This window comes from Brienomyrus brachyistius, unplaced genomic scaffold, assembly GCF_023856365.1.
Source record: "Brienomyrus brachyistius isolate T26 unplaced genomic scaffold, BBRACH_0.4 scaffold36, whole genome shotgun sequence".
NCBI lineage: Eukaryota > Metazoa > Chordata > Actinopteri > Osteoglossiformes > Mormyridae > Brienomyrus > Brienomyrus brachyistius.
Genome location: NW_026042311.1, coordinates 793,609 through 814,321, shown reverse-complemented (window position 1 = coordinate 814,321; position 20,713 = coordinate 793,609). Strand labels below are relative to the sequence as shown.

Sequence of the window (20,713 nt, the reverse complement as noted above, 5' to 3'; positions counted from 1 at the left end):
TGGATGCCCACTTAAGAAATATCTGCGTTACCTTCCAATACACCTTCCAAACTTAAGTGGATTGAACATGGGTGCTGTTGAATTAATAAAAAAATGCACTGTATTAAAATTATTTTGTTTATATAACATAAAATTGAACTATAAACATGAAATTTAAATCTGTTTATATATTGACAAAATAATAATTCAGAATTTTGAACCCTCATTGAACAAAATTAAACCTAATATGGACAAATGGAAAGCATTGAAATTATCCTCATGGGGGGAAAGTTAATGTTACTAAAATGGTTGTGGTGCCTCAAGTTAATTATCTCTCTATGATGCTTCCATTTAATATTCCGGAAAGGATATTTGAACAGTACGAGAGTATAGTAAAAGATTTTTGTAGGGAAAGAAAAAACCTATAGGATTAAAATTACTTCGCCCAGAGACAAGGGAGGTCTAGGATTGCCAGATGTTAGATTATATAGCATGTCATTTGAAATAGCCAAACTCTACTATCACTGGAAGAATGTGAATTCTGATGTGGACTGGATAGCTATCGAGAGCAATTTGGCTTCACTATTTCAACCTCTGCACATTCTGTCACAATGGGGGGACAATATAAGAAACACAAACCCGATAATATCTTTTTTGAGGAATATATGGATCAAAATACATAAGAAGCTTAAAGTATCACATGACATGCAGCCATATTCCTCAATTTGGCACAATCCTGAAATACAAATAGGAAAAAGTATGGAAACAATGGCAAGAAGATGAATGGTCAAGAATACTTTCTAGAGTGGGGAAATATTATAGGGAAGTAAAAGGTACATTTATTCAGTATAAAATTATACACAGATAATACTGGACACTAGTTAGACTAAATAGAACTGGACTAATTAATACTGATCAGTGTTGGAATTTTATAAGGCAGGTGGGGGCTTATTTACACATGCTGTGGCAGTGCTCTCAGGTATATCCATTTTGGGGTAGAGTTCTTGGTCTCCTGGACAAATGGCTAGGTTTTACTTTACCCCACAAACCCGACTCTGTCTGCTAGGAGACAGAGTGGAATTGCCAAAGGTGAATAATAAACAGTTTAAGGCTGTGATGGTGGGACTCATAACTGCCATGAGGGTAATATTAAGGCATTTGAAATCCTCAATAATCCGCAATATATAGGAATGGACCGATGAGATGATTAAGGCAGCTTCATATGAAAAAATGTTGGACAGACTAAATGGGAAACAAGATATGATGAAAATGTGGGAACGTTTCTAGGGCCATGTTTTTGAAGGATAAATGGCTGGGAGGTTGAACTAGTGATTGGTCATATTGTTTTATAAATGTGAATGGCTGAAGTGCTGTAACTTTTTGGTTTGAAAAATAAGAAAAATTTGAATTACAAAATAAAATGCTCTTAGAAAGTAATTTCATGTAACTACTAGTCTTAAAATTAATTACATCCAACAGTACATTTTTTAGTGTAGGTAGGTAGATGGATCGATAAAATTAAATAATTATTACAAATCACAAATAACTATTACAGTCAAGGCCAAAAATATTGGCACCCCTGCACTTGTGTCAAAAACACACCCCTTCTCCTAGAAAATTGTTGCAATTACAGATGCTTTGGCATTGTCATTAATTTCTCTTGTTGGCACTTGAAGAAAACAAAAAGAGGAAGAAGGAAAAATTCCACGCAAAAGGGCACCTGCCCTTCTCATATTGTCTCAAAAACCCAAAGCCAGTCAGAGTGGTCTGGGGGTGATTGTACACCCAAATAGGCCATTTGATCCATGTTGGTCTTAGTCTTTCTCATGATGGTGGGTAAATCTGGGGTGGCTCTTGTGGTCCTCATATGAGGTCTTTGGTGCACATTAAGTGAAGCAGATACAGGCCACCCATTGTGTACCTCTGTGCCATTTAAATGGGCTTGCAATCTGAAGAGGTCTGCAGGTCACAGTGATTTAACACTGGTCCACTTTTTCTTATGGCCTTGAGCCAGGTCATGACAATATCTTGTGTAGCACTAATGACGTAATGGCATCTGCTCATGTTATCTCATAACTTGAAGCTGTTTGTGCAGCACAACCCACACGGCACCAACAAGACATTGAGAACAATCCCAGCAGCCCTCGGCTCTCTTACCCAATGCTGTTATAAGGGGACCAAACTTCTTTAAATTTCGCTTCCACAGTGGCTTTTGAAAAAAATAAGCAAATCACGCAATGCTATTGAAATTATTAAAACATAGAGATTAACAGTCAGATATGTTTTATGATTTTAAATGAGGAAGTGATATATTGGATATAACATGAATGTATTTCTTATTTCTTTTTTTTGGGGTTTTCTGTGGTGAGAAATGAAAGCTACAGGCATGTAAATATTGCTTCCTGTAGTAACTTGTAAAATTTTCCTCATTGTTAACAGTCACATTACATGTGAAGGTGTCAGTCAGTGGAAACACATACTGAGATACGTTGGACAGCTGTCCTGTCTTAATGCCCTTCATCTTAATTTGACAGAAGATAACAATCATTCCAGAGAATAAAAGTCAGTATCTCTTATGGAAATTTCAAAGATTAGGCCTATTTGCCCTTTTTCATAAGCACCGATTCTAATGCTGTTACTACACCTGCATTGCAAACATACATGTAAGATTCTATATATATGAGTATCGTGAAGAGGTCAGTGAAACAAGAGTTAAACCCGTATTGGGTCTCTCTCACACAGCCGCTCTGACTTGAGAAGGTGTCAGTCAGTGGAATCAGACAGTGAGATACTTTGGTCAGTCGTCCTATTCGTTCAGCACCAGCCCATCAAGCAGAGGTTTCAGCACCACGGACAGTGACCTGTGTTAAACTGGCCTCAGGTTCCTACATTTGCTCTGTGGAATTTTCTGTAAATAATTAAATGCCTCCAACCCCCTACATGCGGAAATGTTTCCCCTCCCCCAGACCATTTCATGTTGTATCCTCAGTATCTGTGTATTTGATACAATATGGCTGTATGAGATGTCAGTCAGTTTACTGCTGTATATATTAATCCTCAGTGGAACATTTGCTGCTCTATTGATGTGTCGCTGATGCTCCCTGTTTCCTAAGTCTAGTTTTCTCAGATGAAGCAGTTCACCCCTTAAGTTAGAAGACGTTTCCTGTTAATTGCTTTGAACAGGGGTTCCCCGCATACAGAGGAGAAAAGCCCCCACTTACAAATCAGCATCCATTTTCTGCGAGTGACGTCCCTGCACAGGATCACCAGATGTTTTTCGTTAGCTCATCTCTTATCTTGCTGCCTCCCAAGCTCCCTGGTACAGAGCCCTCCAGTCCTGGTGGCAGCTTGGCTGCACAGGCTCCGGAACAAAGGCCCCAACCTGAGAAAAGGCTGAGATGCCATTACTGTACAAAGGTCTGCGAGACGACCAGGCTTTGTGCTACTTGTATATGTTATGTCAGCAAACCACACACATGTACATGTACAACACTAGTGCAGAGCATTTGCAATGTTTTTGATTGGTTATTGTTCAGTGTTCATTCATAGTTGGATTTTTGTGTTATTTGATTATTGTTTGATTTACTGATGTTTGTATTTTGCAGTTTTACCAGATTACAATCTGATTTTGCTGTTCTAATATGTAATTTGAATTGTTGTATTATCTTGTTTTCTTACTTTAACATTTGTATTGTTAAAACAAAGAAATGGATTGTTTACTTGTGTCTTTTATTCTACATCATAGATAATGCGAACCTTCATGTAAGTAAGAGGTAATATTTTGCTCAGTATCAGTTCAAGTTCAAATACTTCAGGTTTTTAATTTGACAAAACACATAAAATAGTCGTGCAAAGTTAGTGATTTATTTTTAAAACAATTGCACTGTGATACATTTAACATCATATTTCCAGTTCTGCCAAATCTCATATTGACATCTTAGTGGTTTTCCAATGGCTTGTGGTGTCACATGGTGGTCGAAAATGATATTACAGGCTTTTGTTGAAATGACCTTAAAAATTAATCTGGAATGTATCAATTTATGTTGTAATTAATGATGCAAATTAACACAGATGGGGCCATTTTGACCCGAAACAGCTAGTTGGAGGGTAGCAATCCTCCAGATTGCAAAGGTCAAGGTACTAAAACCTGGAAAAGTGCAAAGGACTGGAGCAAAAGAATAACAGTGAAAGCTGTCAGAAACAGGCAGGAAACTCTGCATGGATGTTTTTGAAGAGGTAGATGGTCCAGTTGGCTGTATTAGTCAGTCTGCTGAGAAACATAGCGCCAACAAGCCCATGGCCCCTTTTCATGTAAAACTTCATACAGGAGGCTGTTTGTGCAGTTTAGTGCCTTTGTTAGCCTCGGCTCCTGTAAATCATATAAGCACACCCACCACACCCCCAGGAGCATTCCGCGTGCCCCCACCTGCCAACCTGCCTGTCACCCCCAACCCACAGACCGTCTGTAGTTCTGAAATTTATCCACATGGCTGCTGACCAAGTCTAAGGTAAAATTCTATGAATTAAATTTTCAGTAAGATACAATTTTTTCCTCTAATCTGGTGCAGAATTATTGGCGTCGGTCCTAACTCTGTCTTGAATATGTACCCAGCAGGCACCTAGGACTCGTATCAGTCACGGGAGATCGCGGGCAGAGCGGCGATCGTGAGGGCAAGCGGGGAATCAGGAAGCAGGCAGGCCGGATTCGGGACGAACGGGGTTTATTTTCAGGAAATCAGGGGCAGGGAACACAGGACGGCAACAGACATCAATGACGGACGAAGGACTCAGGTAAGACACGGACTGAAATACACAGGACTGATTGAAAATAATCAGACACAGCTGGGTACAATCGGGAAAGAACACGTGGGTGATCCGGGGGCGTGGCACACACGAGGAGCCGACGAGCAGGGCATGACAGTATCTCCCTCTGAGAATCTTTTCTAACGCGCTCAGCAGCAGAAATTCTCCATCCTAGATGAGCCTACAAAGTTCTGTAGAAGTTAAATATACTTTAGTCAAATGAGAGACTAACCTGCTGTCAGGCAGGGGAAGCTTGAACAAGGCCTTCATTCATGACAGCTCCACTTGGCTTTTTGACGAGTCCCCATTTAGATGCAGCACCTCAGAGACTGAAGAGCAGGATGAAGGCTGTAAGTGCAGTTTGCTGTGGATTGTGTCTGTGTTTAAATCTAATAAAGGATGAGACAATTTACTTAAAGCATGATACAGTTCATATTGCTCTTCAGGCTTCGTGATAAAATATAAAAATTATGGAGTACAAAGTTGTACATGCAAAGAAAACAATGCAGAGCGGCAGGGCGCCTGGCCCAGAGGGTCTTCACATAGAATTCTACAAAGGCTATTTTCAAATATCATATATATGATTTATTAAATTTAGATTTCAGTTTGCAGTCAATTCAATTTCCACGTTTCTCAATTTTCACGTTGCCTTTTTAAACGCAATTATGTGAATTTTAAGTAAAAATATGGAATAAAATTATATCGTAATAATTATTAATATCATTTCATATGAAAAAAAACTTTACTATTGTACAATATTGCCCAGCCCTAGGCTAATTTCAAAATTGATTTACATACATTTCTTTTACATATTGTCTGTCTGTCATTATACCTTGCAAATTAATCAGGATAAAACATATAAAACGATAAACAATAAAAACTATACGATTAGGAAGCAATCAGTCCCGTGTACATGATCAGCCAGAAAATACTTGCATTCATCTAAACTTTTATAAACTTTAAACTGCCTTTACTTGCTGGCCTGTGGGCCACCAGACAAACTTGTAGGCCTTACAGGATAGGATAGGATGCACATTCTTTATTGTCCATTAAATCCCTCTACCAAGTGTCAATAGGCTCCAAACAACCAAATGTAATTAAAGAAAATTAAAAAAAAGGGAAAAACATACAGAAATAACCCAAAATAAAAAAATAATAAATAAATAAAGACTAACCAAAGTAACTTAACTGTCCCCTCAGTTGCTGGGATTTAGTCCATCACCCTGACTAAACTGTATAATGAGCAGATGGGACTGTCAGTATATGGTTAGATCGTGTTTAATACAACAACGGAATACTGCATACAAGGCACAAAAGCAATGTGGGGAATAGAGCATTAAGGGAACAGTAGTCCTATTATTACACCTCCTTCTTTTAGCTTAAGTCAAATGTGCTGTGTACCTTTTGACATTAATTTCTATTACTGCTATCAACAACCTCCTTCTCTCTTTCTCTCTCTCTTCTACTGAACTTCCCTCTTTGTTCACAAGTCCATTCTGTCAGGTGGTTTTCCAGTCAACTTGACCTAATAACAGTCCCTGTAGGCCAAAGATGAACTTTACAGTCTCTACAACATATGGTCTAGGAGTATCTGCAGGTCTGACGACTCCCAGCAGTCCCTTCTGTGCTAATCCAAACTGTCTGACCAGATGTCAGTTCTGCGAGAGGTCTGGAGCGGAGTCTGCGGTTGTAGTGTTTTGCCTGCTGATGCCTTCTCTCCTCATCCTGCTTGCGAAAAACTTGCAGATCTGGCCATTTAGGACCCAGCTGTCCACCATCTGGCTAATCTGTGCTGTGATACCGGGCCACCATACTGACAGTGTAGCTCTGGCTCGGCATTTTGTAATTCCCTGATAGCCTTCATGCAGACGCTGAAGAACATCCGCTCTCAAGGGGGGAGGTATCACAAGTCCTTCTCCCTTCATGAGAAGGTCGTGAACAAGGTGAAAATCCATTGTGCGCTGCCAGTATGGTTTAATGTCTGGATCTAACTTACATCTCTCTGGCCATTCTGTGAAACAGTGGTTTGTCACTTGTCTGCATACGTCATCTTCTTTCTGCGCTGTCTTTATCTCCTCCAGCCTTTTGTCTCCACGTCTTTCTCTAGCTGAAGATGCCGTTCAATCAAAATGAATATTTTACTCACTTATCTTTTGGTCTTTTATGATTCCATGTGTACCACCTCCAAATTATTTTGAAGATTTGAATTCCATTGTATCCAAATTAATTTGGAACGGCAGACAACCCAGGAAACGCTTCTCAGTTTTACAGCGCACCAAATCAGACGGTGGCCTCGCCCTTCCTGATTTTAAGCTCTAGCATTGGGCATTTCAAATTAGGGCTATGCGCACTTGGACAGACGCAGGCAGTGTAGTGTCGTGGAGAGGTATTGAATCGGCTATAGTGCATCCCCACGGACTCCAGGACTTACCTTTCCCCGGGGTAGGTCTTCGTAAATCACGACACAAACTTGGTTGTATCTTTTCATCCACCTTAGCTGCATGGTACAACGCCGAAAAAGTAATAGGTCAACAATCTCCTTTATGGAACAATTTCCACTTTCTGTCAGACTATAAAGCTTTTGTTTGTCCCCCCTGGTCATTCAAGGGGGTTTTCACATTTTATAATACGTTTGATGCGAATGTTGTGCGCACATTCCAGGACATTCAAAAAGAATACAGTCTGCCTGGCTTCTCATTTTTCTTCGACCTCAGGCTACGATCCACAATAAAGGCCTATGCTGTGCCATGGAATTCTGTCTTAGATGATCACCCAATGTTTAGCTTTGTGACAACATTATTGTCCATAATGGCAACAGAGGATAAAACTAGACAGGATACACAAAGCCCAGCAAACAAAATTTACTCAAAATAGTACCGACTCCTGAGAAACAAATGCTGCTGTTTTACTTTGCCTTTCCACTAATACACATTAAACACCAAAAAATAAAAAAACAAAAAAATCTCACCTAACCTTCCCAGGGAGCGATCAGGGAGTCACATCTCCACCATATACTGGTGAAATCCTGCCGACTGCGTCAAATCTGTGGCGGTTAGGGAGGAAGCAGCGAGGGACACAGAAACGGAAACCCGACTACGCCACTCTGGGAAATTCACCCAGAGAATTAAGTACAGGATTTTGCAACCCACTCCGATATAAAAGGACACAGATTCGTAATCACCGCCCGGGGGACGTGAAGACCATGAACACCCCCCCAAACCAGATCCTCACCACGCAACACCAAGCCTCCCCAACGGCGCCCCACGGTTTACGTACAACAAACTAAACAAAACACATAAATACTTAATACTAATTAAACAGGAAACCCGAAAACAAAATAAAAAATGAAACAAAAGCAGAAAACACAGCAGGACAAAACAGCAGCAATTGTAGTGGCTCAGTATCCCGCCGGCTGCCTGGCTCACGCCGGTCCGGGACACTCCACCAAATCGCCATCCACTGACTGATTACAAGCGGTATTAAAAGGCAACCTTAAAACGGGAACAACTGCAAGCAGCTAGATTACCAAGCCCTCGCAAACTGCAGCGATGGATATACCCACAACTTTGAAAAAGGAGATACTGGCACATGGAGAGTCGCGTCACTGGTTACAGGGCGGTCCAACAGACAACTACAACTGGATCTTATATACGCACGCTGGCCACAACAATTAATCAATCAATTTAACAAAATCACGATACCTGAAGAGATCGCACCCTCCAGCTCCATCTCACTACAATAGTTACTACTCTCGCTGCTGAAGGTTTATACAAACAAGATTAATTCAGTGAGGAACCTCCCTCAAAGGTACAACGGCAAACACCCGCCTGCTTCAGATCACAGGCCCAAGTTCTGAATCACTATTCTACCAACACACAGGTAGAAGATGAAGAACTCTCCTCAAAGTAGTGCCATCAGTTGGACTTTGTAACATGAATAATCATAGTGGAGAGTTACAATTATTATTTTAATGGGAAGATGTGAGATTTTTATTGGGGGGGGGGGTCCCACCTTCAGAAACAGCCAGTGAGACTCGTTTACCTCAAACCTTCTGACCGTGTGAGTCTCATTAATGAAACCGTATCTTAAGCCCAGCCGGAGCCCACCTCCCCAAGGGTACACTCTACTTTCCCAGAAAATGTCAAGATGTATTCAAATTCAACTCCCAAACCTACTGTCAGTTTTTAGAAGACACTTTCTTCAAGCAGCAGTACAGGATAAAGTCAGCATCTTTCAGGAGGACCATGATTTTTACGCAGGACAATGCTCCATCGCATGCATCGAAGTACTCCACTGCATGGCTAGCCAGTAAAGGCCTTAAGGATGACAGAATAATGACATAATCACCTGACATAATCCCTATTGAGAACTTGTGGGCCCTGCTTAAACGGGAGATTTACAGTGAAGGAAAGCAGTACAGCTGGCCTTGCACCAGAATACCTTAGTGAACTGCTGACCACATACAACCCTCCATGCTTGCTTCGCTCTCAAGCCATGGGATATCTGTTAGTGCCTAGGGTAGAAAGAGCTACGGCAGGCTGCAGAGCTTTCTCCTACAAAGCTCCTCAGCTGTGGAATGGTCTTCCACCGGATGTGCGGGTTTCAGGTTCACTCTCAATATTCAAGTCCAGACTAAAAACACACCTGTTTAGTTTAGCGTATAGGGACACTAGTTCTAGCCCTAGCTAACTCTTCACTCCCAGTCAGACCTGTAGTGTGAGGTGTAGAGCTGGGTGGGGATCGGTGCCATTGGCTTTGGATGAACTGGATTGTCAGTGCTGTCACTCTAGCTTTGCAATCTCTTGTGGAACTGGAGTGCTGACATTTCAGGGACTCCCCATGCCGGCATTCCCACTTGCCTCTCCCTCCTACTGATGCTGCCATAGCCATATCTGCCGGAGCTTGCAGATTGCACTTCATATTGTACTCACCTAGCTTTTAGCACTGCCAATAGCCTCCTCTACTATGCCTAATTGTACATTTTATTTCCCCTACTCCTCCTGGGGGGTGATGCCTGGAGACCTCAATCTATCAAGATATCCAGCACACCCGACCACCACCAGTGACGTCCCTGCATCCAGCTCGCCGTTCTGATCTTCCATGTATGACCCGCTGCCTTACCTCTGGTTGCCTGGCAATTGGAAGAAGACTCGGCTTCGGCATTGGTTTATCATCTTCCTTGCTCTCCTCTCTCTATTTGACTATCCCTGCCGGCCCCTGGAGGATGGGCTCCCCCTTTGAGTCTGGTCCCTCTCAAGGTTTCTTCCTTCTAGGGAGTTTTTCCTTGCCACTGTCGCCTATGGCTTACTCACTGGGGGCTTTGGGTGGGGATACTGTAAAGCGCTTTGAGACAATGTAATGTTGTGATAATGCGCTATATAAAAATAAATTTGTTGTTGTTGTTGTTGTACAGCTCTCTGAACAGTGTCTGGCAGGCTGTGGTTGCTGCTGCACAAAAAGTTTATCGTCAACAGATCAAGAAAATACCAGATTCCATGAATGGAAGACTTATTGCTGTTCAGCAGCCGGACTGCTTGGGGGAAGAAGCTATTGCACAGTCGTGCAGACCTGCTCCTGATGCTGCAGAATCTTCTTCCGGATGGAAGAGGGGTAGTAGACAGTTGGTGGGTGGGATGGTACCGGTCAGTCACAATGCTGGTGGCCTTACGGATGCAGCGGGAAGTGTAAGTGTCCTGCAGGCTGGGGAGGGAGCTGCCGATGATGCACTCAGCGGTCTGCACAGTCTTCTGAAGGGTCCGGACCGCTGAGCGCGTCATCAGCAGCTCTCTCTCCAGCCTGCAGGACACTCACACTTCCTGCTGCGTCCGTAAGGAGGTGGCTATATTGCTCACTAATTGATATTTCATGTCAGAAATGTTTATTTGGAGATTATGTGTTGTTTGTTTATTATTCGCACTTTGAAAGATGATAATAAACAAGGGAGATGGGAAAATGTAGGTTTTCCATTTAGTTGCATAATAATTGTGGACACTAATAGTTGTGTAATAATTCTGCACACTAATAGTTGTGTAATAGTTGTGCACACATGTGTTTTCCCCTGATAATGTTCACACTCACATTTCCTTTGCATAACATTCAGGCTTCAGGTTTATTAACATTTTGGTCTGACTGATGACACTATATTTGTTTTTTATTGAAATTAATCCCAAAAATACAACTCGCCTAATAATTGTGAACACAGTGTATTACATTGTGGGAACCAAATGTCCCCCACGATGAGATAAAAACCTTTTGCCATATAAGGACATTTTCACTCCCCACACTCCACAAACATAACCTTAATTTCATAAAAAAATCTGTGAATAGAATCACAAAACTGGAAATACCTAAAATCTTGTATTTTGTTTGTTTACTTGTGGTTAAGGTTGGGGCTGGGTAGGTTGTCATTGTTGGGATTAGAGTTTTCACCATAGAAACAAATGGAGAGTCCCCACAAAGATATAATACAAACCTGTGTGTGTGTGTCTGTGTGTGAGTGTGTGTACGTGTGTATGTGTGCGCGTGTGTGTGTGCGTGTGTATACCTGGCTACAGAAGATGGATGGATGGACAGATGGAATTTGCAACCTTACTAAAGAGTAGCAGAAGCACTTCTGACACTTGAACCCTGATGATAAGTACAATTATTTATGTAAAAGTGCATCAGTTTTGTACTTAGTGGCATTTGCCAAACATGCTTGTAAAGGTGAATTCTGCCAGAGGTCAGTGCTGTGGGTTGGCGTTTGGCTCAGTGGCTTATATCACTATGCTCCTGTGACTAAGGCCCTTAACCCCAAACGCACCGGTGACTGCCTGCGTCTGCCTTCTCAAAGAAACAATTTTAAATTGTTTGACTGTGAAATTTGAGCTTCATGGGTCCAAACCTGCTTAGTCACACCGCCTTAAGTTTGCTGCTCAACTCGCCGCTTTCTCAATTGTAAGTCGCTTTGCAAAAAAATATCTCCAAAATAAAAGTAAATGCTCTTTTTTGCAGGAGAAAAAATGATCAACATGTGTTTCAAACGGTACAAAAGTGGGTCTGACCTTCATGCAGTTTCAACAAAACGTGGGTGGGGACAAGGGACGTCGCGATATAATGTGATCATACGATTACGTTTGCAGCAAAATAAAAGGACAGCGATAATGGTTCCCAGCAGCACAAACCAAAGACAATCGGATGAAAGCAGAGTGGAATATGGGAGTATGGTAGACGATCCTTTCATAGCATCCAGATTTCTTAATGTTTGCTAGGCTGAGTTTGTTTATATGGCGAGGAGCCCAGCACCAAGTTACACAAGAAAATAAGCTGGAGGAAAGCAGCAGGCAAAAGCCTGACCCAGACGCAGCCCCGGTGCACGCCGGTTGGCGGTAGAGTTGTGACGTCCGCGAACGAACCGATTCTTTTGAACGGCTCATAAACATGAACGATGGGAGCCGAGTCGCGGCTGGGGGGAGCCGTTCTTTCTGTCGTTCTTTTTTTCCTAAGCGTGTTTCACACAGATGCACAAAAATTAGCTCCTCGGCGAGACAGAACAGTTATAGGGGGAGGGGCGCACCCAGCGCAGGGGTGCTACTGCCTAACAGCATGATGATAGCTGTGCACGCATCCTTCACGTGAGTATCCAGTGGAAATAAACCCTGCATGCCTCTGTCATTGAGTAGGAGCGGAGCCATTACTTGTGCACGCTGCCGTGATAACAATGTTCTTGTGTGGAAGTGTTTGTAGTAAAAGCTGTTTTGCACAGAAATGCATTGCAGCCGGCTTTGTTTTTGTTTGTTTGTGTTTATTTGTGAGTAGATATTGTATGAATAACATAAGTCAACGTAGCTTTACACATACACACACTTTGTACTAAAGGTAAATCCAAAATAGTGATGTCACTGTCTAAGCAGAGGGATGTTGTGCAGCCCTATGGAATATAGTCCACACATGACAAATGAGGTAATAATCAATATTTCAGAATAATTCAAACTCAGATATTGGTGTGTGATATCTGAGTTTTAATTATTTAACTATAAATCTCACCTCATCATTCCTCCCAGTGATTATTTCCAGGATAAACTGAGATGCCCCCAAGCTGGCTTCTTAAAACTGACTAAATATTTAAAAAGAGCCAAAAGAGCCGTTCTTTTGACGTTCTTTTGAACGGCTCTTTGAAAGGAACGGATCGCCAAGATCCGGATCCCCTCAAAGAGCCATAAATCCCATCACTAGTTGGTGGCTGGGGAAACTTGCCGCGCATCACTCCTACGGCGGCTGTTTCAGCTCACGGTAGGAAGCCGCCATCTAGTGGTGCGCTTTGGGAATTGCATGTAGCGCAAAAGTTCCTCGAAATTGTTACAGTATCATGGACCTAAAGACTCATTGAGGTTTCACTCAAAACACAATATTGTGCAGTTTGGGGATTTGCGTTGGTGTTTTTGTGCTCATCATCACAGGTCCTGAGGGCCCATACATGCTGGTGCTGAGCTCTGTTACTGATATTGTTAAGTATTATTTTTAATAATTGTTGCACTTGGACTCGATCTTTGATACAATGTTTTGTCGCTTTTAATCTTTCCAAGCACTTTGCATACCGGGGCGACGCCCAGCACCATACAGTGTCAATCTGCTTCCTCATTTGTATGTCGTTTTGATAAAAGCTTCTGATAAATAAGTAAAATGTAAGTAAGTATAAATGTATATACAACAGTATCAATCGGGGCCATGTGGACAGCTGTCTGCCATCTTTAATTGGCCATTGAGTCCACGGACCCCAAAGGTTAAACTGGACACTGGCAGGCGTGTCTGATTCATCAGATTCCCGTCTGCTGGGTTGGGCAGCATCACATTGAGGAAGAACCTCATTGTGTTTTCAGCTACCTGGCATTAGGAGCTGATTACTTCAAGTCATTAAGACTTTTTTCATAGAGATTCTCTAGCTGAACAAGTAGAGTGTTGCATTTATGATGCATTGGTCATGGGTTAAAATCCCCCAAGAATATGCATAAAACATAACCCTTCCCACTGCTGTAAGTCACTTTGGGTAAACAAGTCTGGTAAATGCAAAAGTGTTTCTACAAGTGGTACAACAGCATACCCTACTGGTCAGATTAAAATGCTGTTTGGATATATTCCATTTCATAATGTGGCTTCTGATTATAACATCAATGTGTAATAGGAATTGATTGGAAATGTATTCACTACTTCTTTTACAAATGTATTTATCTGGACGAATTGGTCCAATTGGTCTCTCTTACCTTAGACCCCTGGGAGAAAAGCTTAGTGTCCATGGGGTTAAATGTAAATGGATATTCTATGTGATGAGTAATATAATCTGGGTTAAGGACGACTCAGATGCAGTAGCTCTGGGAAAGACACAGGCTTTATTAAGGGAATACAGCAAACAACACTTGGAAGAATGATGACGGAGCTGAGGAACCATGAGAGCAGGAACATTTATACACAGTAATCACCGACGGGAGAGAGGTGTAGGAGGCTAACAGACCAGGGTGGAGAACGTCAATGATGGGATACAGCTGGGGAGAATTAGGAGAGTTACGGAGGGCCATTAGTGACCTCTGCTGGCCCAATCAGGAGGAGACGGGACAGATCGTCACAAGTACTAAGATGTGATGCATCCATCTTCCAAACACTTATCACAAGGGTATCCCAGAGCCAATTACAGGAAACACAGGGTACAAAGCTGGGGTCCACCATGGATAGAATGCCATTTAATCACAAGGCACACTCACAGTCATAGACTCTGGGCAATTTACAGATGCCTGTCAGAGTCGCTGCAGGAAGAAACCCATGTGGGATAAAGAGAGCAAACAAACGCCACACAGACAGCATAGGAGAAGGATGGAAACATTCAACACTGCAGCTGCAAGGCAGCCCTGTTACCCACTGAGCCGCCCCTCACTGGATTCTCATGGTTAAAACAGGACATGATGCCCAATACATTCAAAATGCACATGTGGAGGATTTCAGCCATATGGTTTTGAGTAACTTCTACACCCACGTACCATGTGTGAGATGGAGCCGGCCAGTTCCTCTTATGGTCCAATTCTGCTCATGCGTTACTAAGATTATGGTACTTAGGTCCTCCATCCATCAGATCCTCTTCTCACTGTGGTCATGCTCATCCACTCTGGACACTGTAAGCTTGGTAAAAGACTCTCATCTCTGCATCCTTGGTAGCGAAACAAAAAGGGGGTTTGCTGAACTAGATGGGCTGAGACTGGAAACAAAGAGGATTGTGAGGGATCACAAATGGGAGGACTGGCAACCGGGAAGGTCACAGGCAGCAGGAAGGTTTAACATCAATGACCGGACTGGGGCTGACGAGACAAATAGATACTTAAATGCTAAGACTAACGAGGGGCAACAAGCAACAGGCATGAATCATCAGGGTCACGCTAGTGAGGAGACAGGAGGGTCAGGCAGGTGTGATGGGTAGGACATGACAGTGGTCATGTGACACGGGCTGTTACTGTCACCATGAGGAAGCGCAGGAATGTAAACAGCTTGGAAAAGGCAGCTGGTGTTTTTCTCCTTTATTTCTGTGTGAGCCTATAGTGGGTCCCGTGTTGGATGGGATCCTGTCTCTACTGCGTGTCAGTCGTAAGCGGATCACACTTCTTACCGTTAGGGTGATGCCTGTGGTTTACAGTGGCTTGCAAAAGTATTCGGCCCCTTTGAACTTTTCCACATTTTGTCACATTACAGCCAGAAACATGAATCAATTTTATTGGAATTCCACCTTTTGCTGCAACTACAGCTGCCAGTCTTTTAGGGTTTGTCTTTACCAGCTTTGCACATCTAGAGACTGAAATCCTTGCCCATTCTTCTTTGCAAAACAGCTCCAGTACAGTCAGATTAGGTGGACAGCATTTGTGAACAGCAGTTTTCAGATCTTGCCACAGATTCTCGATTGGATTTAGATCTGGACTTTGACTGGGCTATTCTAACACATGGATATATGTTTTGTTTTAAACCATTCCATGGTTGCCCTGGCTTTATGTTTAGGGTTGTTTTCCTGCTGGAAGGTGAACCTGCGCCCCAGTCTCAAGTCTTTTGCAGACTCCAAGAGGTTTACTTCCAAGATTGCCCTGTATCTGGCTCCATCCATCTTCCCATCAGCTCTGACCAGCTTCCCTGTCCCTGCTGAAGAGAAGCACCCCCAGAGCATGATGCTGCCACCACCATATTTGACAGTGGGGATGGTGTGTTCAGAGTGATGTGCAGTGTTACTTTTCCGCCACACATCACTTTAGTTCACTGTCTTTCACACGTTGTTCTGTTCATCATGTCCCCAAGAGGGAAGCCAGACTTTCGCAGAATGGCAGCTGCTCACTGTAACATGCATTAAGAGACTGAAAAGTGCTGGTGAACATCCTGCCTGGACGCCGGCCACTGCGATGGTGTACATGAATAGGGTGAATGGAATGACATATGTGGACTTTCATGGAATATAAACTGTGAATCGTCCATCTATCCAGCAAACCCCACTATAACAGTAATACCACCCAGTCCACCCGCCTGCATCCTGAAATATCACCTGAAATATCAGGCGAAACATCAACACAAGCAGATAGCTTCCATATTAATGCAATGGGAGCAGAAACAGCTGTGGGCTGGCAATATATATATAACTGCACACATATATATATATATATATATATATATATATATATATATATATATATATATATATATATATATATATATATATATATTAGGCAGTCACATAAACTTTTAAAATGATCTCCATGTTGATTTAAACCTATGATATTATGTCTGTCAAACTGTTTGCCCTTAACCGTTTCAAAATCTCTCCTAAAGTCATCCCAGTATTGGCAGTATTTTCAATATACTCATGTATTTTTTGACATGACCACTAGCTCACCTCATATAGCTAATCAGTACCTCAGTGACTTTATAAAACTAGTTTCATTAATTAATTAAGTGAGCTGGTCGTGAAATTTAACAAATACATGAAATGGCCGAGGTGAACCTGAGGAGAGGTTTAGGAACCATATTGGTGTTCATCTAGCCATCCAACAAGATATCAGTAACTTTTTGGAGAACATAAGAAATTCCTTTTAGTTTTTTTTGTTTTACTCATAATCAGGGGCGCCGCTAGCAATTTTGGGCCCTATGACAAAATATGAGGTTGGGCCCCCCTACCACACCCATTCAGATCTCTGGGGGCCCCTAAAGGGCGTGGGCCCTTAGAATTGTCCCAACTTTCCCCCCCTTAGCGGCGCCCCTGCTCATAATTTGCACATGTTCTAATATTAAATTTTCTTTTTCATACTGAGAAAATATAAATTTGCTACCCAGATAAATAGCTTTAAACATTTCCTATGACTCCCTAAGACTTTTGCACAGTACTGTATATATCTCAGGATTCCTAATGAAACAGGATTTATGTGTTTTTTTTCTGGTAATTGGTAATCACCTACACTACTTCATTGATGATCAGGTGCCTTTCTGTTGTTGTTGTACTAACGTGACTTATTAAGATTTTATGTTATTTATGTTTACTTAGTTAATACATGATTAATTTGATTATATTATTATCTTTACTAAGTTACCTCAGGACCGCTGTAGGTTTTGAGTTAATAAACTGTCTGCCGTCTGCCGCCCCCTGCTGGCCAAAGCGTCGCCGCTGCGATATCAGGCTGCTGCGCTCAGTGAGCAGAGAGCGCGGATTAAGTCTGTTACTCAGTTACGTTCTGGGCAGCGCGGAACCGGGACATTAATGGGATAGAATAGGAAGCCTTTATTGTCAGTGTACAGGTAGCAAATACAATATATAGACCGAAATATAAAATATACATATAGAGGGGAGGGGAAAAGCTCCCCCCACTCATCAGGCTTAGATTTCATTACATTTTATTTTATTCAGAATCAGAATTCACTCCATTGGTACAACTGCATGTACTATGAATTTGTTTAGGCAGTTTTGGTGCATTTACAGCCAACATAGAACATAAGTCAGAGAAAAACAGTCATTCTACATGTTTGTTCAGCTTACAGAACCCAATTATTAACATACATCACACTTCAGACAGAGTAAAAAGGGTTATACTGGTTATAAAGCAGAGATTTTACCTTTTTGCCACGGAGAAGCAGCGACATGTGAGACTCTGATACGGTAAAAATGATTCCTCCAGCACACAGTGAGCTATCCCAGCATGCACAGCGACACGGAGGAGTTTGGATAAACCCCAAACCCTGGATAGAGGGACTCAGTGAATGAGGAGGTGAATCTGTGCAGGGGGGTCAGTCCATCAGAGGAGACTCTGTAGAAGGACAGAGCACCAGCCCCCCAGTCCAGATACACTCCTACTCTGCGGGGACCTGAGGGCTCTATGGGTATGAGAGTCTGTTTATTATTGTGCAGGACAGAGTAACTGTCAGTATTACAGCACAGACTCCATGACTTGTCATTGACTCCAAACACACAGTCATAACTCCCTCCTTTCCTCCTGATCCCTTTATAAGTCACTCCTATCAGGGCTCCATCTCCATCCCACTCAGCCTCCCAGTAACAGCGACCAGTCAGACTCTCTCTGCATAGAACTTGGCTCCATCTGTCAAATCTCTCTGGATGATCAGGATATGGCTGCTTTGCCCCCAGTGTCAGCTTCCTGTTCCCCCCTGACAGAGACAGGAATCTGTGTGCTGTGTTGGGGTCCAGCGTCAGCTGGCAGGAGTCTGTAGGCAGGAGGAAGAGCCATTAATCCCATGACGAAGCCCAGCATCTCCATCATTATCACTGTCACACCTCACACACTCACTAACACAGAACTCGCTCCAATACACACATTTTATTCCCAATATACTCATGTAGCCGCCCGAGTCTGCGGCGCTCCGGCTGCCCCCTGCGCTGTGAGACACGCCGCGCTGAGAGACTCGCTGGGGCCGAACTGCACTTTAGCCTGCGCTCTATTATTCTGTACGATACATAAAATATAAAAAGTCAAATATGTGAATTACCTCAGGAAATGTTGGTCGCCCGCGCGACGCCGGTGGGAAGACGCGCCGAAATGACGCGCGAGTTAAACTAATAGGCTTAATTACAGGTAAATAAAATTACAAACAGCATTCATCAAACATATTAACCATAAAATTACACAACAAAGATTACCACTAAAAGTGAGTTTGTCTTTAGGTCACAATATGAACTTTTAATCCACTTTGGACACACACCTCTCTCCAGCAGCGCGCCGACGCGACGCTCCCAACGCGGACGCATCTAGGCTGGTTCTCCGCAAAGCGCAGCACTCGCGTATTACACCGCGTATGCGTACATGGAAACGTTCATATTTCTCTGGTCAAGCTGTGTACTTTGCACATGCGCACGTGTCCTATTTAAGTATTAGTAGTAATTCTGATATTCCCTGCACACGTACCACAGCCGCGAGGTCTGTGTATGTTTCCCTACGTTTTACAAATTCAGAGCGGCAGTTCACGGGGCTGCCAACTTTGATCAACTGGCTGGCGTGAGATTTTCAATTTGGGACAAGTCTGCACACATATGCATACGCATTTATATGTATGTAACAGTTTTATTACCTTGCAAATTGGCTGTAGGGTTTGCAAACTACCCCAATCCTCATCAAAATCATCTATGTTGGCGTTTAAAGACAAATTTGTAGTGCGGCAGGCGGTCGTCCACGGAGGAGTAAAATGCATCATAAAAGTCTATACAAACACGTCCGCCTGTACGCGCGCGGAGAGGTACCAGTCTGGCCGCCACGTGTTTTCTGTGTTGATTTCGGCTTCGTCTGTGCACTTACATGAGGATAACAAGACGCATGCGCGACGTGCAGTGCCACCAGAAATTGGTGTGGCAGTATGGTCACGTTTTGTCACGGAACATTGTCTTTACTAACGGTACAGATCGTATTAAAGTAGCATCTGATTTTTTTAAGAATGAGTGTCCAGAAGAGCTGTATATTTTCACAGACAAGAAAAAAATATTCCGAACACTATTGTGTGCTTCTTTGTACAGCGTCTTCAAAATTTAATGGCAGTATAAGTTTCTAAGAAAGCAGTGTCATGCGTATAAGGTACAATGAAATTCTAACCTGAAATTCTTACTTACCTACTTTCATAAGCAGCATTATTTTTCATACAGTTCCATCCATCCATCGATTTTTCTGCCACTTATCTAATATCCATCCATCCATTTTCCAAACCGCTTATCCTACTGGGTCACGGTGGGTCCGGAGCCTATCCCGGAAGCAATGGGCACGAGGCAGGGAACAACCCAGGATGGGGGGCCAGCCCATCGCAGGGCACACTCACACACCAGTCACTCACTCATGCACACCTACTGAATGGGCAATTTAGTAACTCCAATTAGCCTCAGCATGTCTTTGGACTGGGGGGGAAACCGGAGTACCCCACGACGACATGGGGAGAACATGCAAACTCCACACACATGTAACCCAGGCGGAGACTCGAACCCGGGTCCCAGCGGTGTGAGGCAACAGTGCTAACCACTGCACCACCATGCCATCCTTAATTTTTAATTAAGAATTAAAAATGAGTATATTGGGTCCTAATTTGGTACTAAACACCTGTTTTGTTTTATAGAGAGTCCACCCCACAGCCTGCCAGACACATTCAGTAAACTGATTATGCTATTAATGATCGTATTGTGCTAATTTTGCTCAGTAAGCAATGTGCAAAATTAACTAATGTGCAAAGCTAATTAATGTCTATCATTATTTGAGATTGTTATGTTTATTACTTATTGCTGCTCACAATGATCTGCCTGATATTTTGACCAAGCAATGGACACAAATAAAATAGTGAGTTTAATATTGATTCTACAACAGCTATTAATAAAAGTGAGTTTGTCTTTAGATCACTATATGAACGTCTTTTAATCCACTTTGGACACACACCTCTCTCCAGCAGCGCGCCAATG

At 42.6% G+C, this 20,713-nt stretch overlaps 2 protein-coding genes across 2 annotated transcripts in view; both read right to left on the bottom strand.

The window, feature by feature from the left end:
- Positions 1–20,713, bottom strand: part of LOC125721931 (NACHT, LRR and PYD domains-containing protein 12-like) — a 263,381-nt gene that overhangs the window by 122,970 nt on the left and 119,698 nt on the right. The gene's annotated exons all lie outside the window — the stretch shown is intronic.
- On the bottom strand, positions 17,653–18,752 carry LOC125721957 (stonustoxin subunit beta-like). The gene is made up of 2 exons (XM_048998196.1): positions 18,600–18,752; positions 17,653–18,489 (listed from the first exon to the last, which is right to left on the bottom strand). The coding sequence occupies exons 1-2, from the start codon at positions 18,619–18,621 to the stop codon at positions 17,957–17,959; spliced, it is 555 nt and encodes a 184-aa protein (XP_048854153.1). The 5' UTR covers positions 18,622–18,752; the 3' UTR covers positions 17,653–17,956.

What these genes read in the sequence shown, in the direction of transcription:
- LOC125721957 (XM_048998196.1), bottom strand. Translation starts at nt 18,621, where the DNA reads ATGAGTATATTGGGAATAAAAT. An exon ending in GAGTATATTGGGAATAAAAT is followed by an intron (nt 18,490 to 18,599) that starts GTGTGTATTGGA and finishes TCCTGCCTACAG; the next exon opens with ACTCCTGCCAGCTGACGCTG.